The sequence below is a fragment of the Monopterus albus genome, unplaced genomic scaffold (genome assembly GCF_001952655.1).
Source record: "Monopterus albus unplaced genomic scaffold, M_albus_1.0 scaffold31.1, whole genome shotgun sequence".
Classification (NCBI taxonomy): Eukaryota; Metazoa; Chordata; class Actinopteri; order Synbranchiformes; family Synbranchidae; genus Monopterus; species Monopterus albus.
In genome coordinates this window covers 659,501-674,263 of record NW_018127911.1, presented here as the reverse complement: position 1 = coordinate 674,263, position 14,763 = coordinate 659,501, and the positions used below count along the sequence as shown (strand labels likewise).

Here is a 14,763-nt window from a genome sequence, read left to right as displayed (position 1 = left end):
GGAAGACATCGGACATCTATGAGCTTTTAACATACAAATCCAAATAGAAATCTCCTTGATTTCCTGTCTCTAGGAGACAACTGTTCCAGCTTTTGAAAACCCCTTGTCACTAGCTTGCAACACTTCTCTACCGTTTTCTTTCGTCCTTCTTTAAAATGACTGCACTCTGCATTTGCATAAGTGTGCTCTGTCTACCCAGCCTGTCTGTGGCTCACCAGGGTGAAAGTGGCCTTTTTTTTTTCTCTTACTGGAAAGAGAAGAAGCACACATAGTAAAATAAATGCTTAAAATTATCTGTCACAAGCACAAAAAAGGGAACCTGTTCATATATAGGCCTGCCTACTAACGCTCACAAAAAAAGCTGCATTGTGAAGGCACTTCAGTATGGGCTCCAATGTCATTCCTGTCTGCAGCTATAAAGTGCAATCACACATATAACAATAACTACCATGAACCAGTCTGTTTTGCTTGATTTCATTAGTATTTGACTGCTTTACTTGCAAAGAGCTGGTGCTATGAATACTAAGCACAGCTAGTATCACTTTATTAAATACCAGCACAGTTTGACTGTGTTGTCAGAAAAAAAGTACTTTACTGCTTATACAAATATGACCTCTGCAGGCACAGCAGTTCTAATGGCACCAAGTACACAAACCTAATCACTGTTTAAAATATTCTTTCATATGACTTGTAATAGCTGAAATATTATATGAAACAATGTACTTTTCAATGTACTACACTGCATTGCGAGTATTTACCTTAAGCTATATTTCAGAGTGGCCTGATTTACTTGCCACTTGATCTTGCTCAAGGACAGTTAATAAGAACACATGAATGCTGAAAGACACTATGTGAGCCGTTGTGACCTGAGAATGTCCTGGGACAGGACAGTCTCTCAATCAACATGCAGGATACCATGAACATCAGTAAACTGCAGGATGTATTGCTCCTGCTTGAGTAATAATTCGTGTTTTTTTGGGTCAAAAGACTGGAACAGTTTTTTCATTCTGTCTTATTCCAATATCTGTGCTGCAACTTTAAAATTCCAAAGAAAAAAAATCAGCAGTCACAGATCAGGCAAAAAAGTCCCCCATAATAATCTGATTTCCATGTGGACCAATTAGCCTCTACCTCAGAGAAAGTGACCCTTCCTGCTCATCAACGCTCATAACCTCCACTCTCCACTGCTACCTACATGCTCACTTCCATTTGATAAAGAAGGCTGTAATGGGCAGTAAGTCTTGGACATTTGCCCCAGCTGTGACAGCTGCCCTAGTTAATAGCGCTGCATTATGCAGGCTAATCTGATGAGGGGCACTGAGGTGCTGAGGTGTGGTAAAGTATAGAATGCTTATTGCACATTTTTGAGGTCTAGTTAAATCTAGATTCTTGTACCAAAGTTGTTGAGAGGGTGCTTTGCATCATTAGCCTTAGACATATTACAATTTCAACATTTCTTGCCAAAAATTTGCAAGAATTTAGATTTGTATAGAAGGCAGGGCAACTCGCTTATCTGCTCACATGAAAAGCAAACTCAGAGATGTTTTGCTAGATTTAAACAAAAATTTCCTTGAATGTTTTCAAGGAAATTTTGTAGCTGTAGATTGGCAGGAAATGACACAACAGATCAAATCTCCTTTTTAGTAAAACATCAATAACAGCAGCGCATATATATAGACTAAATTTATATTTTAATTTGTTTGGATGAGAAGAGGGCAAAGAGGTGTGGCCTATGAGGGGCAGAAAGAGCAAGAGCAAAACAATCACAGGGGGCTGGGATGAGCTGAAGAGATCGACAAGCACAGAAAGATAGAAGGACAGATGAGGGGATAAAAGAAAAGCGAGGATGGGCCGGCATGGTGATTCATTTCGGAAAGTGCCTGAAGCTGTGATCTGCCCACCCCTGTTGCTGCTTTGTAGCAGCTTTGCCACGTGTACCCCCAAGTCCCATTTGTGTAATTCAGTTAGTGTGCTCCAGCAGGCCTTGATTGATTTCTTTAGGTGATAAACAAAATAGATGGCCAAGTCCCACTCTTTCTTTACCTCCCTCTTCCTCCTTCCACAGCCCACTCAGGCCCGCTGGGTGTACACTGTTCATTTCATCATTTTATTTCTCATTCTCAGTTCATGTCTCTCATTAGTCCCTCATCATCTGATCTCCTCTACCGTCATTTCCTCTCTCTTCCCCATCACTGCTTGGTACAGCTCTAATACACTGAAATTAAAAGCCAAAGTTAGCATCTTATAGTAGAAGTGGATACAACTAAACTCAATGAAGTGCACAGAAGAGTACAGGATACAATTCCTATGAAAATCTAATATTTCTTCACACTTCCTGTGTTGATTTAACAGGTGTTACAAAAAATGGTTTTACTAATAAAATATTTATTCTTTATCATAAAACTACATAAAATATCACAATTAGATTAGAGATGCATTCTGCCACTGAGATATTTTGTCAGGCCAGATTTGTCCAAGCCGACAGATAAAGTTTAAAACAGCAAGCACAATGGAAGTATCACATTTCACACTATGTCCTCAGTTAAACTCTACAGTTGTTGTTGTATTGTTGAACATCAATTTCAAATACGACTTTGCAACTATAGAGGGCAACAACATGTGGCAGATTTCAGTTCTTCCCAGTTCTTATAATCACACAAATGAGAAGATAGCCAGTCTGGACTTGCCCTTATCTCTCAGTCTCTCTTCTTCTGTCTGTGTCCTGGCTGTCACTCGGGCATGCTCTGCCACCACTCCAAGGTCATTATACTGTGATCGCACCAGCATGGGGCCCCACGTGTGATACCCCATGTGGTCAGAGCCCATCTGGTAGCTTGTAACGCTCCCATAAAATCAGTAATGAGGCAGCTAGGGAGTCGAGCCAACTTTATACCTATTGCTTACCTCTAGGCCAGCACCTATGTGGCTCTGTGTGCAAGCAAAATAAAATTTTACAATTTCAGAATCGCAGCTAAATGACATAAAATGACTCAGCACTTGCACAATAATGTCTCACCCAAAGCTTCAAAAAAACTTTTGTGAGTGGAAGAGTCAGGTTACAGTAGATGAAAGTTTACATTAGTGTTAACATACACCTAAGCAAACAAACTATTTGTGTCCTCAGACACCTTGATCTCAATTATATCTGCATCTCTCCACAGCTCCTATGCAATTGGCTTTCTCTCTACATAAGTGCCGTACTCTGTTGATGGTAAGTCAGTGTCAGATTGCAGTAATGTGGTGGAGAGGAACTGCCTTTTTCAGGTCGCTTATCTCATTATGCAAATGCAGAGTTCATAAGTCATGGTTGGTTTTGTTCACCACAGTATGATTTATGAGACCTTCTTATTCAAACAAAGGAGATGCCAAGAGGGCTGGGTTTCGCAAAACTGGTTGTGACAGAGGGCTTTTTAAAGAGTGAAGGCTTTGAACTTGGTCTAAAAACATAGATGTTTATAAATGTGTTTGACATGTGCTAATGATTGAAGATTGGTATCACAGGTTGTACAGGATAAAAATGTTGAGGATGGAAGATCTTAACCTTACTGTAAGAGCTCTATTGGGAAATTGTCACCTCCTTTGCAGTACCAAACTGCAATCCTGAAACCAAAGGCATTTATTCCATCGTCTTGAATATGGATCATTCACTTACCTGCACAGCCTGCAGAACAGAAGCATTTCACAACACAAACACCAAATCATACTGAATCAATTGAAAAAGGATGGTTCAGCAACAAAGCTCAGTGGAAAATTACAACTGAAAGTAAAATTGTCTGGGGAAATAGAAAAAAAAAATGAAGGGAAAGAAAGACTGGTGAAAGTGAAATTGTCTGGGGAAATGGAAAAAAAAATGAAGGGAAAGAAAGACTGAACAAAGCTGTTGTATAATTCATCACAGTCGCACTGTTTTACCCCTGTCACTCCCTTCCTACCTTGACATCCTCCTGTTCATCCTCTGACAGTATAAAAGCAGGTTTTGGTCTGGCACATGTTGCCCTTTGGAAAAGATGGCCATTACACTCAACTGCCTCACTAGGCTTTTATAGGCCTTTATAGGTTGCTTTGCCACAGAGTAAAAGGGAGGGAGGGAATTAAATCAAATATCATTTATGCCAGCTTTTACACTTCTATACAGTACCATAAGTATTTGCAGCCTAAAAATGAGGGTAGTATATTAACATACACAATGTGGCTATTGCTCTAGTGGTGAACGGAAAGATGAGGAGGATACCTAGGCAGATGAGGAGAAGGAAGAGGCTGCTAAAAATGTATTGAGCATTTTACAATGTTCAGTCACCTGGCCTTATCAGCAAATATCAGAACCATTTTCCAAACCCCAGCTTCCCATCACCATTCCCTCATGTCCATGTCCAAACCATTTAAATGTCAAAGGCACAAAGCAAACAAACTGCCTCATAACAACTCTCATCATCCCTCCCATTGCTTTCAACCTGCTCAAATCCAGTTTCATAATGAGCCGGGGGGAAAAAAAAAACTCTGAATTGCTTAGCAGTTTCCTGATGATGTGGAGAAGATAGTAAGAGAGCACAAACAGAAAGCTCACAGAACTGGAAGAACAGCACATTAATGATGATATGGGGCATAAGAGTGTGAGACAAATATGATTACGCTCACAAACAGTATGCCCAGAGGGCACAGAACATAAAACACAGATGAATGATAAATGTTAGTGGAAATTAAAAAGGTCATTCATTAAAAGGAAAAGCGCACTTGATATTGTCTATATTCAGTCCGTTGGATTTTGGAGTTAGGAGCGATTATGTCTGGTTATGTGTCACTTAAAGTCTTTTATTCCTTTTCAAAAACATCTTACCTCGAATCGGGGTACCCTCTGGAGGAGACACAAAAATGAAGACACAACATCAGTTTAGTTCAAGTTTAATGTTAGTAGTTAGAGGAGTTATTTTGGTTAGAAGGTGGATCACTGGAACTAGACTATCAAACAATTAGGTAATCTCTTATAGAGATTGGGATTTTTTTTTCATAGAAAAAATCAAAACAAAAAAAAAAAAGGAATAATACCTCTCGTTGCTGGTATCACAAAAGAATGAGGAGTTTTGTCTGGCCCATACATTCCATTGCTTTATTGTTCTCTTTGCTCCCCCTACTTCCTTTAGACATATCAGGAAAGGAAACACAATGCTTCATTGGCAGAGATGAAGAAGCTTGAGGCCTTGGCATGTATTCATCTTGGCTGATAATGGTGGCGATAAAACATGAAAGGTTTGACCTTAAGTCGACATGCTTCACTCCAGTGGCATAAGCCCTTTCCCAGCCAGATGACCTTGAATAAGAGGCCAGTAAAATGGTTTGGGGTGCCACTATTGTGCACCGTTTATCTACTGTACTGTACATTATTATGGAACAAACTTGCTGAGAGAGGAATGGACTCTCCACTGTAGTAGAATTTCAGGTCGAACCTTCAGGCAACTACAAGTTAAATCAAACAGATTGAAGTTCTTATTTATCCTACAAGCTGTAAACCTGCTTAACTGTGACAGATAGACTCTTCACTTCAAGCATCACCCCTTAGCTCCGGTCATTCACTCTCCTGGCTCTTTCTGTTGTTTCACTTCACTGAGAATTGTATGTTTCTCTATTCTTTGTTTATTGTAAGTCTGTATTGTGTTACATGCCTGACTGTAAGCCAAATGTCCCATTAGGAACAATAAAATATTGAGCTTATCCAGTGAGTGGCTGGTGGGCTTTTTAAAAGAAGTCTACATTGGTGCTTTGATATAAAATGCATCCCCTACAGGCAAAGCTTTGGGTGTGGGTAGGGAAGCCAGCTTAACTTCAACCCCCTCTCTACCAAGTATTAAATTGTCTCTCTGCTCTTGGCTTTTTTCATTTGTTATTGTTTTCTACCCATTTTCTCCTAACCCCTTTTTTGCTGCTTTATCTGTTCTACCATCCCTTTGTCTCTTTCTTTGTATGTTTCAATTTTTCCCACAAGTTGCTCTCGCTTGACTTTCTCTTAAGCTCTTTTTACACTTTCTGTTCAAGGCAGGATTGTGGCAGCAACATGCATGGCAAACAGAAAAACCCACCAACCCATTCAGCCCTGTTAAGCAATGTGATGTGACATCTACAGCTAGAAAAGATCAAATTTTCCTGAAGGGGAGGATGAACATATTCTATCTAATATGGCAACCTTTTATAGAGCACGTTCACAAGATAAGCACATGATCTATGCTTATTGTCAAATTCCAGTTTAGCTTTGATGGTCTTTTTTATATTGTTTATTATATGTGTAGTACCTTGAATTAATAAGATGCTTGTTAATGCACAAAAAACAAACAGAATTACAGAAAAGAAAAAAGCCTGACAAAAGTATATTTACACTTGCCACTGTTTTGAAAGCAACACCGGTATGTTTCTTTTTTCTGACACATTATACGTCACACTGGATGTCGTGTAAAGCATCGCACCTCTACTATTAGGATGCCAGCAGCTGTTGAAAAGGAACACAGGTGGCATTCTATCAGACTGTCTGAATTTGTGTAAATAAGCAAAGCTGTTATAATGAAGGGGTCAGTGTAACCCGGAATATACTAGGATCTCTGTCTAAAAGGTGTTAGCTCCCACTCTGTGGTTGACTCATGGCAAAACATGGCCCTTGGCCATTCCTGGTGAGTGCCAGCAGGCCAGTGCCAATCCAGGAGAGGTGCCCTACAGGCACAGTGCTGAGGTTCAGTTGTATGCACTGCCTTTTGAGCCTATCATTACAGCCTGTGTGTGTGCATACATTCACCCAAGTTGCATACAGCAACATATGCCAGTCTGCCTATGGACTAGCTGAAACAACAAAACAATCCTTCTCCAAGTTAAAAAAATAAAGTAAAATAAAGAGAACCTGGCACTTTAGATGTACAGTGGTGCCAGCAATTTTGTTATCCTATATAGTACATTATGGAGTGTGGGTGGCTCGGTAGTGAGGATGAAATTTTCAGCACCTTCTGGTCAGACTGTTGCTGCAGCTCTGCATACAGAGGTGTCCTTTGTGATACCAGCAGGTAGGAGGCAATTACTGAGCTTGAAGTTCTGCCTGGTTTGCAATGCACCTAGGTGGATTTCCTTCCTTTCTTTAGAGTTGCTGTGCACTGTGTTGCACTTTGCTTTAGTATAATTAAGTACAGTATATCAGTATGTACAGTATATGTTTATATGCTTAAAGTGCACATTTGTTGACACTAACCATACTGTATTAAATGTATTGCTACAAATGTCAAATGTCATTGTGTTGTTCAAGTGGAACATCTTTTCTATGAGACATCTCAAAGAAAAACAAATCTAAAAAGGTAGTTTATTCTTGACTCTTTCTTACTTAGAAACAAAAAATTGTCATGCAGTGTCCATGAACAGTGCACTATATGCATAGATTTACCATATTAATAGTTTAGAGTCATTGAAAAACCAGGCAAAACAACAGAAACATTTAAATCATTTCTGCAATGATTTTGGAGACCACATGATCATGGGTAATCACAAGACAAGGGACAATAGGGCTCTGGGAAGGTTAGGCTGTTTTAGAGTTAGAGTTGATTAGATGCTGCAGGAAGGTGGGTTTATTACACCTGAGATGAATTTTAGTTAGGAGTTGACAGGTTACTAGTTAACGGTTAGGTGATGTTAGGTTAAGGTTAGGGTAAGGTTAAGGTTAATAAAGCAGGTTTGTAAAGGGGAAGGCCATCCTAGGACCTTGTAAAGGATTAAGTTACAAAAGAGAGACAAAAAAGAGGAGTAATAAAGAGGATGAGGGATAGTATATACAGTAGAGGTAGTTCACTTCAATAGTAAAATATTAAATAATGAGAAAGAAATCAGGGGGATCTAGGTCACTGGAACTTCAAATTTTTAATAATAAAGCTGTTTTGTTAAACAACTCTGTGAATATATTAAAAATATTATTGAAGGATGTAGTCTGACCAGAGGCAATCTGGCCAGAGATGCTGCCCATCTGCATACGAAGCAGACTGGGTTGCTTGAATGGCTGAGTATCAAAGTCTGACTACCCTCCAGAGGGTGTCTTGCTGACCTTCTGATCACCAGACACCTGTCTAGGATCCCTGTGGTGTCACATCAGGTCTCAGTGAAAATGTGGCTGTTGTTGTCACATCTGCAGAGGAAGAACCTCTATGACAGAGCAGCTTTGATGCCAACAAACGAACATTTTCTTGTACTTAAGTTGCTGATTAAATGAAACTGAACTTGGCATTATTCAGATTAGAGCGTGCATAAATCTGAATGTGGAAGGGAGGCTTCCAGTGTCCGATATGGTTTTAAACCTTTATATTTAAAAGGACCTTAATTTTTACAGCCAGCAAGATCACTGGCGCCCCTCTGCCTTCCCTCATGAACATTTTTAACATCCGCAGCACCATCAGCATTGCTGATGACACCTCCCACCCCTCACACTCCGATTTCAGACTCCTGTCTTCAGGGAGAAGGTATCGGAGTCTTCAGGCCCATTCCACCAGACTTACAAACCGCTTCATCCACCAGGCTGTGAGGATGCTGAACGCTGTCCATTACCTCCGCCCCCTGCCCCCTGCCTCTGGACTGTGACCCACCATAGAACATAAAAAGACTACCTCTGCTGTTTGCAAAAACCCAGTAGATTCCTCCTTCTTGTTATATTACATGCAAATCCACTGCTGACTGTTTTTACTGTCATATCTGCTGCTGCTGGTCATTTGCACTACTGTCCATGTGCGTCTCAATCTCACAGCCATCTGACCATCTATTATTTGCACTACTGTCACTGATTGTATATGGTTTGAGTCATAGCCTGTTAGGTTGTACCATTTAGCTTTATCCTAATCACTTTGACTTAGTTTTCTGATTCTTTTTAGTCTATTTTTACTCTACTTTTATTCTATTTTTAGTTTCCTAAATGGTATGGCATTCAATGCTAGGTGAGAGAGAAACGGTATTTCGCTTTTCTGGATGTCCTGCACATATAGTGAACTGACAATAAAAATCTTTGATCTTGATCTTATGACTATGCACTCCTTCCTTCCTCTCACCATCTCTCTGGCCTATGTTCTGGCTGTTCTGAGGTATGTAGCCACTGGGACTTGGGGAGAAATGTCAGGCTCCCTCCTCACCTCTACAGTTGCTCCCTGGGGGATCCCTTGATCCAAATATCATTGCCCAGCCAACAGTATGGTCTGGCACATGAGGAACCACTCATCCAAACAAGAGCTTTGAACTTTCAACTCATGTTTGCCAAACCACTTCCAAATGCCCCCCCAAACTCTTCCCAGAAGTCTCTAGTTTAACATATGTGGGAGAGGACCCATCAGTCTCAGAAGTTACCCCCTGAGGCACGAGAGCGTGCCTGAAGCAAAAGAGCAAATAAGTAGTCAACAGCAGAAACTGAAAAGCTACTTATTCAAAGGCTGCTGCAAGAACTTCTGCCTTTGTTTTGGGATTTTTGGAAGTGCATTTATCACTGAAAGAATAAGAAAAATAAATAAATAACTGAACAAATACTAAAACCTGGAGACGCAAGTGATGAGGACATGCAAAGACAGCAGCCTAGGGGGCTTGAAAGCGCAGGGCTTTTTCTCATCAGCATAAATTCTGCCTGACTGCTGAATGAGCTTTCCAGCAAAAAGGCAAAAGAAAAAATGCAAGCCCCAAAGCTACAGTAGCATTACCTTACGAGAGCCTTGGTGTAGGAAAAATGGAAAGTAATTTCTTTTTCTGCCTCCTACTTACACATATAGTTTGAACTGTAAATACAACAAACCCAGCTTAGTGGCTGGGTATAATTTTGCAAGCAGTTCAAACAGTCAGGAGGAGTACAAAATATGGCCACTTGAGCACTCAGCCTGTAGCTTAAGCTAGAGATTTGTAAGCTGGTGGGGATGTGGGCCAATTTGGAGAGAGAATAAAATTACTCTCCTGAGAAAATATTTGGCCAAGACCGGAGGGTCGACCCAGTCCAAGTGTGGCACTGGAATGTTCAGCCATACAGTAGTTGTGCCCTGGCAATTTCCTGGTAAGAACTCAAGATTCTTTCAGCCCTTATCAGTACTTGCTGCACCTTCCAAGGGTATTTTTTTGGATAGTGAAACTGTTATTGTAAAAACTGTGGTTCAACTGTTTACATCAAGTATGAAAACAAGCAAACAAAAAAACAGCCACTCATGTGTACTGCTGGAGCAAAGTGTTTTCTGTGTAGCTTACCATGAAGCCTAAAACACTCCAGGGCACGACAGCACAGGAATAATTGTTTTGGAATTTGAACACAGTCCAATTATTTTCTCAAACCCTGCTGTCTCACAACAGCAGAGAAAAAGAAGTAGACATGACAGGGGGCATTAGCATTGTAATATGGTCAGGGAAAAATAAATAAGCAACAGCTACTTCCAAAGTAGCCTTACAGAAGGTACTTAAGACCTGAAACAGTCCAGTAAACTTGCTAAAATACTGCAGAAAAGGCAGCTGAACTGAGCAGTTCCAAAGTCTTACTATGCATTTTAGCATTAATGTGAAGAAGAATATTGGCTCAAAAGGCTTGCTCAGGAAGTCTTTCCCATATAAATAAAAACTGTGGTGCTTAAAAGCAGAGTGTGATGCCTGACCACCTGTGCAACTTATGCTGCTGCTTGTCCTTTATTTGCCTTTGTATTGTAAGTTCCAGTGGTGGAGGGTGAAAGAAACAAAAAATAAAAGTTGAGCATTTATGCAAAAAGAACATAAATAACAAGTGGCAAAAGAGGACAAGGGTAAAGGGAGAGCATGGGATGCATGCATTTTGGAAAGTAGTTTAAATATGCCACCTGCTTTAAAGACAGTGGGTGGGCCTGTTGGGCTTGCAAGGCACTTACCAAAGGTTTCTGAAAATTACAAAGCAAAAAGAAAGTAAATGGGAAAAGGGGGAAGAATAACAAAGTTTATTTTAGGTTGAGGTTTAAACTGACTACTATCCAAGAATTAAAGGAACAATGGTTTAGTTGGGTCTTTTTAGCAGTTATCACTACCATGAGATATCATGGAAGTCTCCGTTCTAACTTTATGCTTGTTTACAATTACAATTTCTAATTAGAGGCTTTTTGTCAAAATTGTAAGAAGATATTTCAATGTCAATTGTAAAATTTCACAGATTTAGTCTTATTCTTAAGTTATATTTTAGTGATTGGTTCATTTGATTTTTTTCTATTTTAATTTGTATAATGAGTCACAGCCAAATGAAATGTGTTGAACACTCTACGATGTGCACTGACACACATCTGAGTTTCACACACAAATACAGGCAAAACACAAAGAGAAAAAGACACAATAGAACAGCCATCTATTTCAGTTAGACAGGACACACAAAGACAACTGAAGAAATAATGAAACCGATAAAGACAGATGATATAGAGGTCAGACAACAGGCAGAAAGCTGAAATTCCTTGTCCACCATCCACAAAACTCATAAGGCCAGAACAGGTAACTAGAGTAGTTCTAGAGTAACACTGTAATATAACCTTTAAGGTTTGAGGCCAAAAATGTTTAGCAGAAGGCTGCCTGTGCAAGAAGATTAGCAGGAAGGTAAAAACATTAACACTAGAACCCTCTTACTAAGAGCTCCCCGCAGATGCTCTTTGTCCTCAAGTTAAAGTCAACAGCATTGGCTGACAGTCTTCATCAAAGCACCCTGGGACAACCTGATATCCCTAGAGGACATCCCCAGACCTCTAGGAACCAAGATACACATGGTTCTCAGTAAGGTGTGCAACATCCTCCCAGAGAGAGCAAAGAGTCATGTATTTTGACGGTAGGTTTAGGTTTGAATTTTTAAAAGTTAAAGGTCTACCTGAAAACTGCAGTGCATTGGTAAGTTAAAGACACACATCAAAATTGAAAGTGTCAGAGAGCTGTGGTAAGGCACAAATGGTGAGATGACAAATTGATTCTTTTGAGTGTACAGCTCATGAGGGCCACAACTGGGGCAGGAACTCAATGACAATAGACTATTTAGTGGTGTCTAGCCTGATTTATGATTGTAGCAACAAATCAAATAGGAGTCATTGGATTTTTTGAATGGTAACAAATCATCGACCTAAAATATCTACTCCTTATTGCCCCGGGCCACTCCAAGACCTGCACTTAATTAGGTATATAATTAGACTTTGCTTTATTGGGCCTCTCAGTGTGGTTTAATCAATGGGAACAAGGCAACATATCCACCACTGAGCTGTGTCAGTAGAATGTGGACCTTGCACTCATTGTCTACCATGACACACTTCTGGAATGCTGTGAATCATTTGACCTCATTCTCAATGTAACAGTCTGAAACATACTATAATGTGCTATTTTCAACAAATCATTTGGAAAATAATCTATGATTATAATGACATGGTCACAGCACAGGGGCTATAATGCTTGCATTTATATACTGTTTTTCTCTTCTGTTGCAATCTGAAATGTTTACTGTTGCTTCCACTCATTATTTGATATTTAAAAGCCTTAAAATTTGCAAACACCCACATTTAATTAGGTCAACACACATTTGTGATAGTTTACTACCAAGCAAGCAAAGTGTTGTTTTTACTACCTAAAAGGCTGACATTAGGACAAATTTGCCATTTGATACAGTTTACTGATGTTTTCATTGCCAAACAATTATATGAGCTCCCAGGCTGGTGATATGAATCTGCTGAAAAGGTCAAAAAAGTGTTCTTTATCAAATTATTTAACAATTTGCACCCACAGCATCCATATAGGCTAGGAAGTACAAAAACAACTGTTAGCTATTACCAAAAATGTCCTTGGAAATCAAACAAAGTTAGTAAGAGGGGGTAATGTTTGGGCTTTCCTTACCTGATCGCAGCTGTTTGATTCGCCCATTACTTGCACTGGGGTCAATGGGCAGGAAATCTTTGTACCAGGTGATTTCTGGGTCAGGGTTGCCACTGGCGGCACAAAGCATGGTGGCTGTTCGAGTGCGCTCCACCACTTTTAGTTGAGGGCCCATGTCAATGTTAGGGAAGCCTGGTGGGAGTAGGTCCTCTGTGAAAAGAATAGAAAAACAGAGCATGTGAGTCCTCGGACTTGAAAAGTCAACACTTAATTTCCCATTCACAACTGAGATACATGTATAACACAATATTGATATAACTAAAAGAAGTCAAAACTAAGTATTATGCTGCAGCCATTTGCCTTTTTGCAGTTGTGGCCATCACATTTTGGAACAAAAATTTACAAGTATAAAATCCTGCCAATATCTTATCTTTTTCACACTTGTTGGGAAGGACATATTTGGTAGTGTATTTTGCAGCCACACTTAGGACTTGGCTAGGTGTGACATTTCAAAACAATTTTTATTAACTGTGTGATTTCTGTCCTGAGATGGTGCACTACAAAAATGAAATAAACTATCCATGTGCAGTAGACAGATAAATCAATAAACCAAGTGAGAAAATAAGGCTTAAATAAATCTAAATTGCATTTCATTAAGAATCTGGTTTTCCCACGGGGCTCTGTTGAGGCAATGAAGTACTTTCAGAACAAAGACGAACTATATCTTTGAGGATGCTTTTTTCAACTTCTTCTAAATGTTAGTGAAACAATCCTGTAACCAGATGCTCGCCGACTAAACTGCATCCCCACTAACAACTAGCCTGCCAATTTAGAAACTAAATGTCTGAAAACACTGTTCTCCTGCATGTATTCTTGCTATGTCAAGTAGTAAATTAATGGCTTTAAATGCAAAGAGAAGATCAATGTGGGAGGTAAAAGAGTGAAAATTAATACCAGAAGAAAAGCCAGGTAATCCTGGTAATTTCTCCACAATCAGTGAAATAAATGGCACACAAATCAATCTGAGGTTACACAGAGCTCTACAAAACCACCACTTGGTTGAGACACACTATAACCACCAATAGTCCAGGACTGAACACAAGCTGAGAGATGTAATTGGCCAGATGTCATTTTGTGTAAGGGTAAAATTTAAGCCTCGTTGACTGTCATTATTGCAACACTAATTCAAGAACCATTACACTGGCTAGCACTTGTATTATTATTTTTTTACAAACACTGTGGTATCCTTGCAGGTAACAATCGTGCATGATTGAGCAATTATTTCATGACAGTGTAGTCACTGGTCTCCTTTTGTAGACTCCCAGCTCTCTTGGGGCAATTAATCTCATGGGTCACACTGCCTGACCCCTACTCCAACTGGAGCCAGAACAGTGACTCATTCTCAGATGATGAGAGCCAAGGGGGAAGTACCCCGAGCTGTAATATGCATCAGAAGCCCAAGGTCACATCACAACTCGGAGAAGATTGACTGACTAAGATACTGGCCAGTGGCAGAGCAGAGGTCACTGTTCATCTAGAGAGCCAATGACCTCACGTCCCCTCTGCAGACATCATGGGTGTCATAGACACTCAGAGCACTAGAGAGAGGGAGATTAGAACACTAAGATCAGACTAAAAACAGCGCCTGTCTGTTTTGTAATGAAAAGAAATGGAGAGCTACAGTATTCCACATTTCCATTTTAAATAAGAAATCAAGATGGATTAAAGTGACAATTATTTAAAAATCATCATTTAAAAACATATCTCAAATTAATGGGAGGCAAAAATAACAAGGATTTCAAATATGATTACAATGATTGATTAATGTAGCTTACACAATGGTATTAACCCTAATTTTTATAGTTTTTATTCTTTAGTCACCAGGGGAAATAAAGGCAGTGAAAAAACAAACACAACTTTGTTTTGTTTTATACATTATGTTTT

At 39.7% G+C, this 14,763-nt stretch overlaps 1 protein-coding gene across 19 annotated transcripts in view; it reads right to left on the bottom strand.

The window, feature by feature from the left end:
* ptprsa (protein tyrosine phosphatase receptor type Sa) overlaps nt 1-14,763 on the bottom strand; it is a 218,987-nt gene that overhangs the window by 74,888 nt on the left and 129,336 nt on the right. For 10 of the 19 annotated variants that reach the window (XM_020596614.1, XM_020596622.1, XM_020596620.1 and 7 more), the window contains 3 exons: nt 12,841-13,029; nt 10,815-10,871; nt 4,835-4,852 (listed from right to left, as the gene is read on the bottom strand). In XM_020596614.1, the coding sequence (XP_020452270.1) occupies nt 4,835-4,852; nt 10,815-10,871; nt 12,841-13,029 (264 nt within the window). The remainder of the gene's footprint in view (nt 1-4,834; nt 4,853-10,814; nt 10,872-12,840; nt 13,030-14,763) is intronic. The other 9 variants (XM_020596627.1, XM_020596633.1, XM_020596629.1 and 6 more) reach the window with 3 other exon arrangements.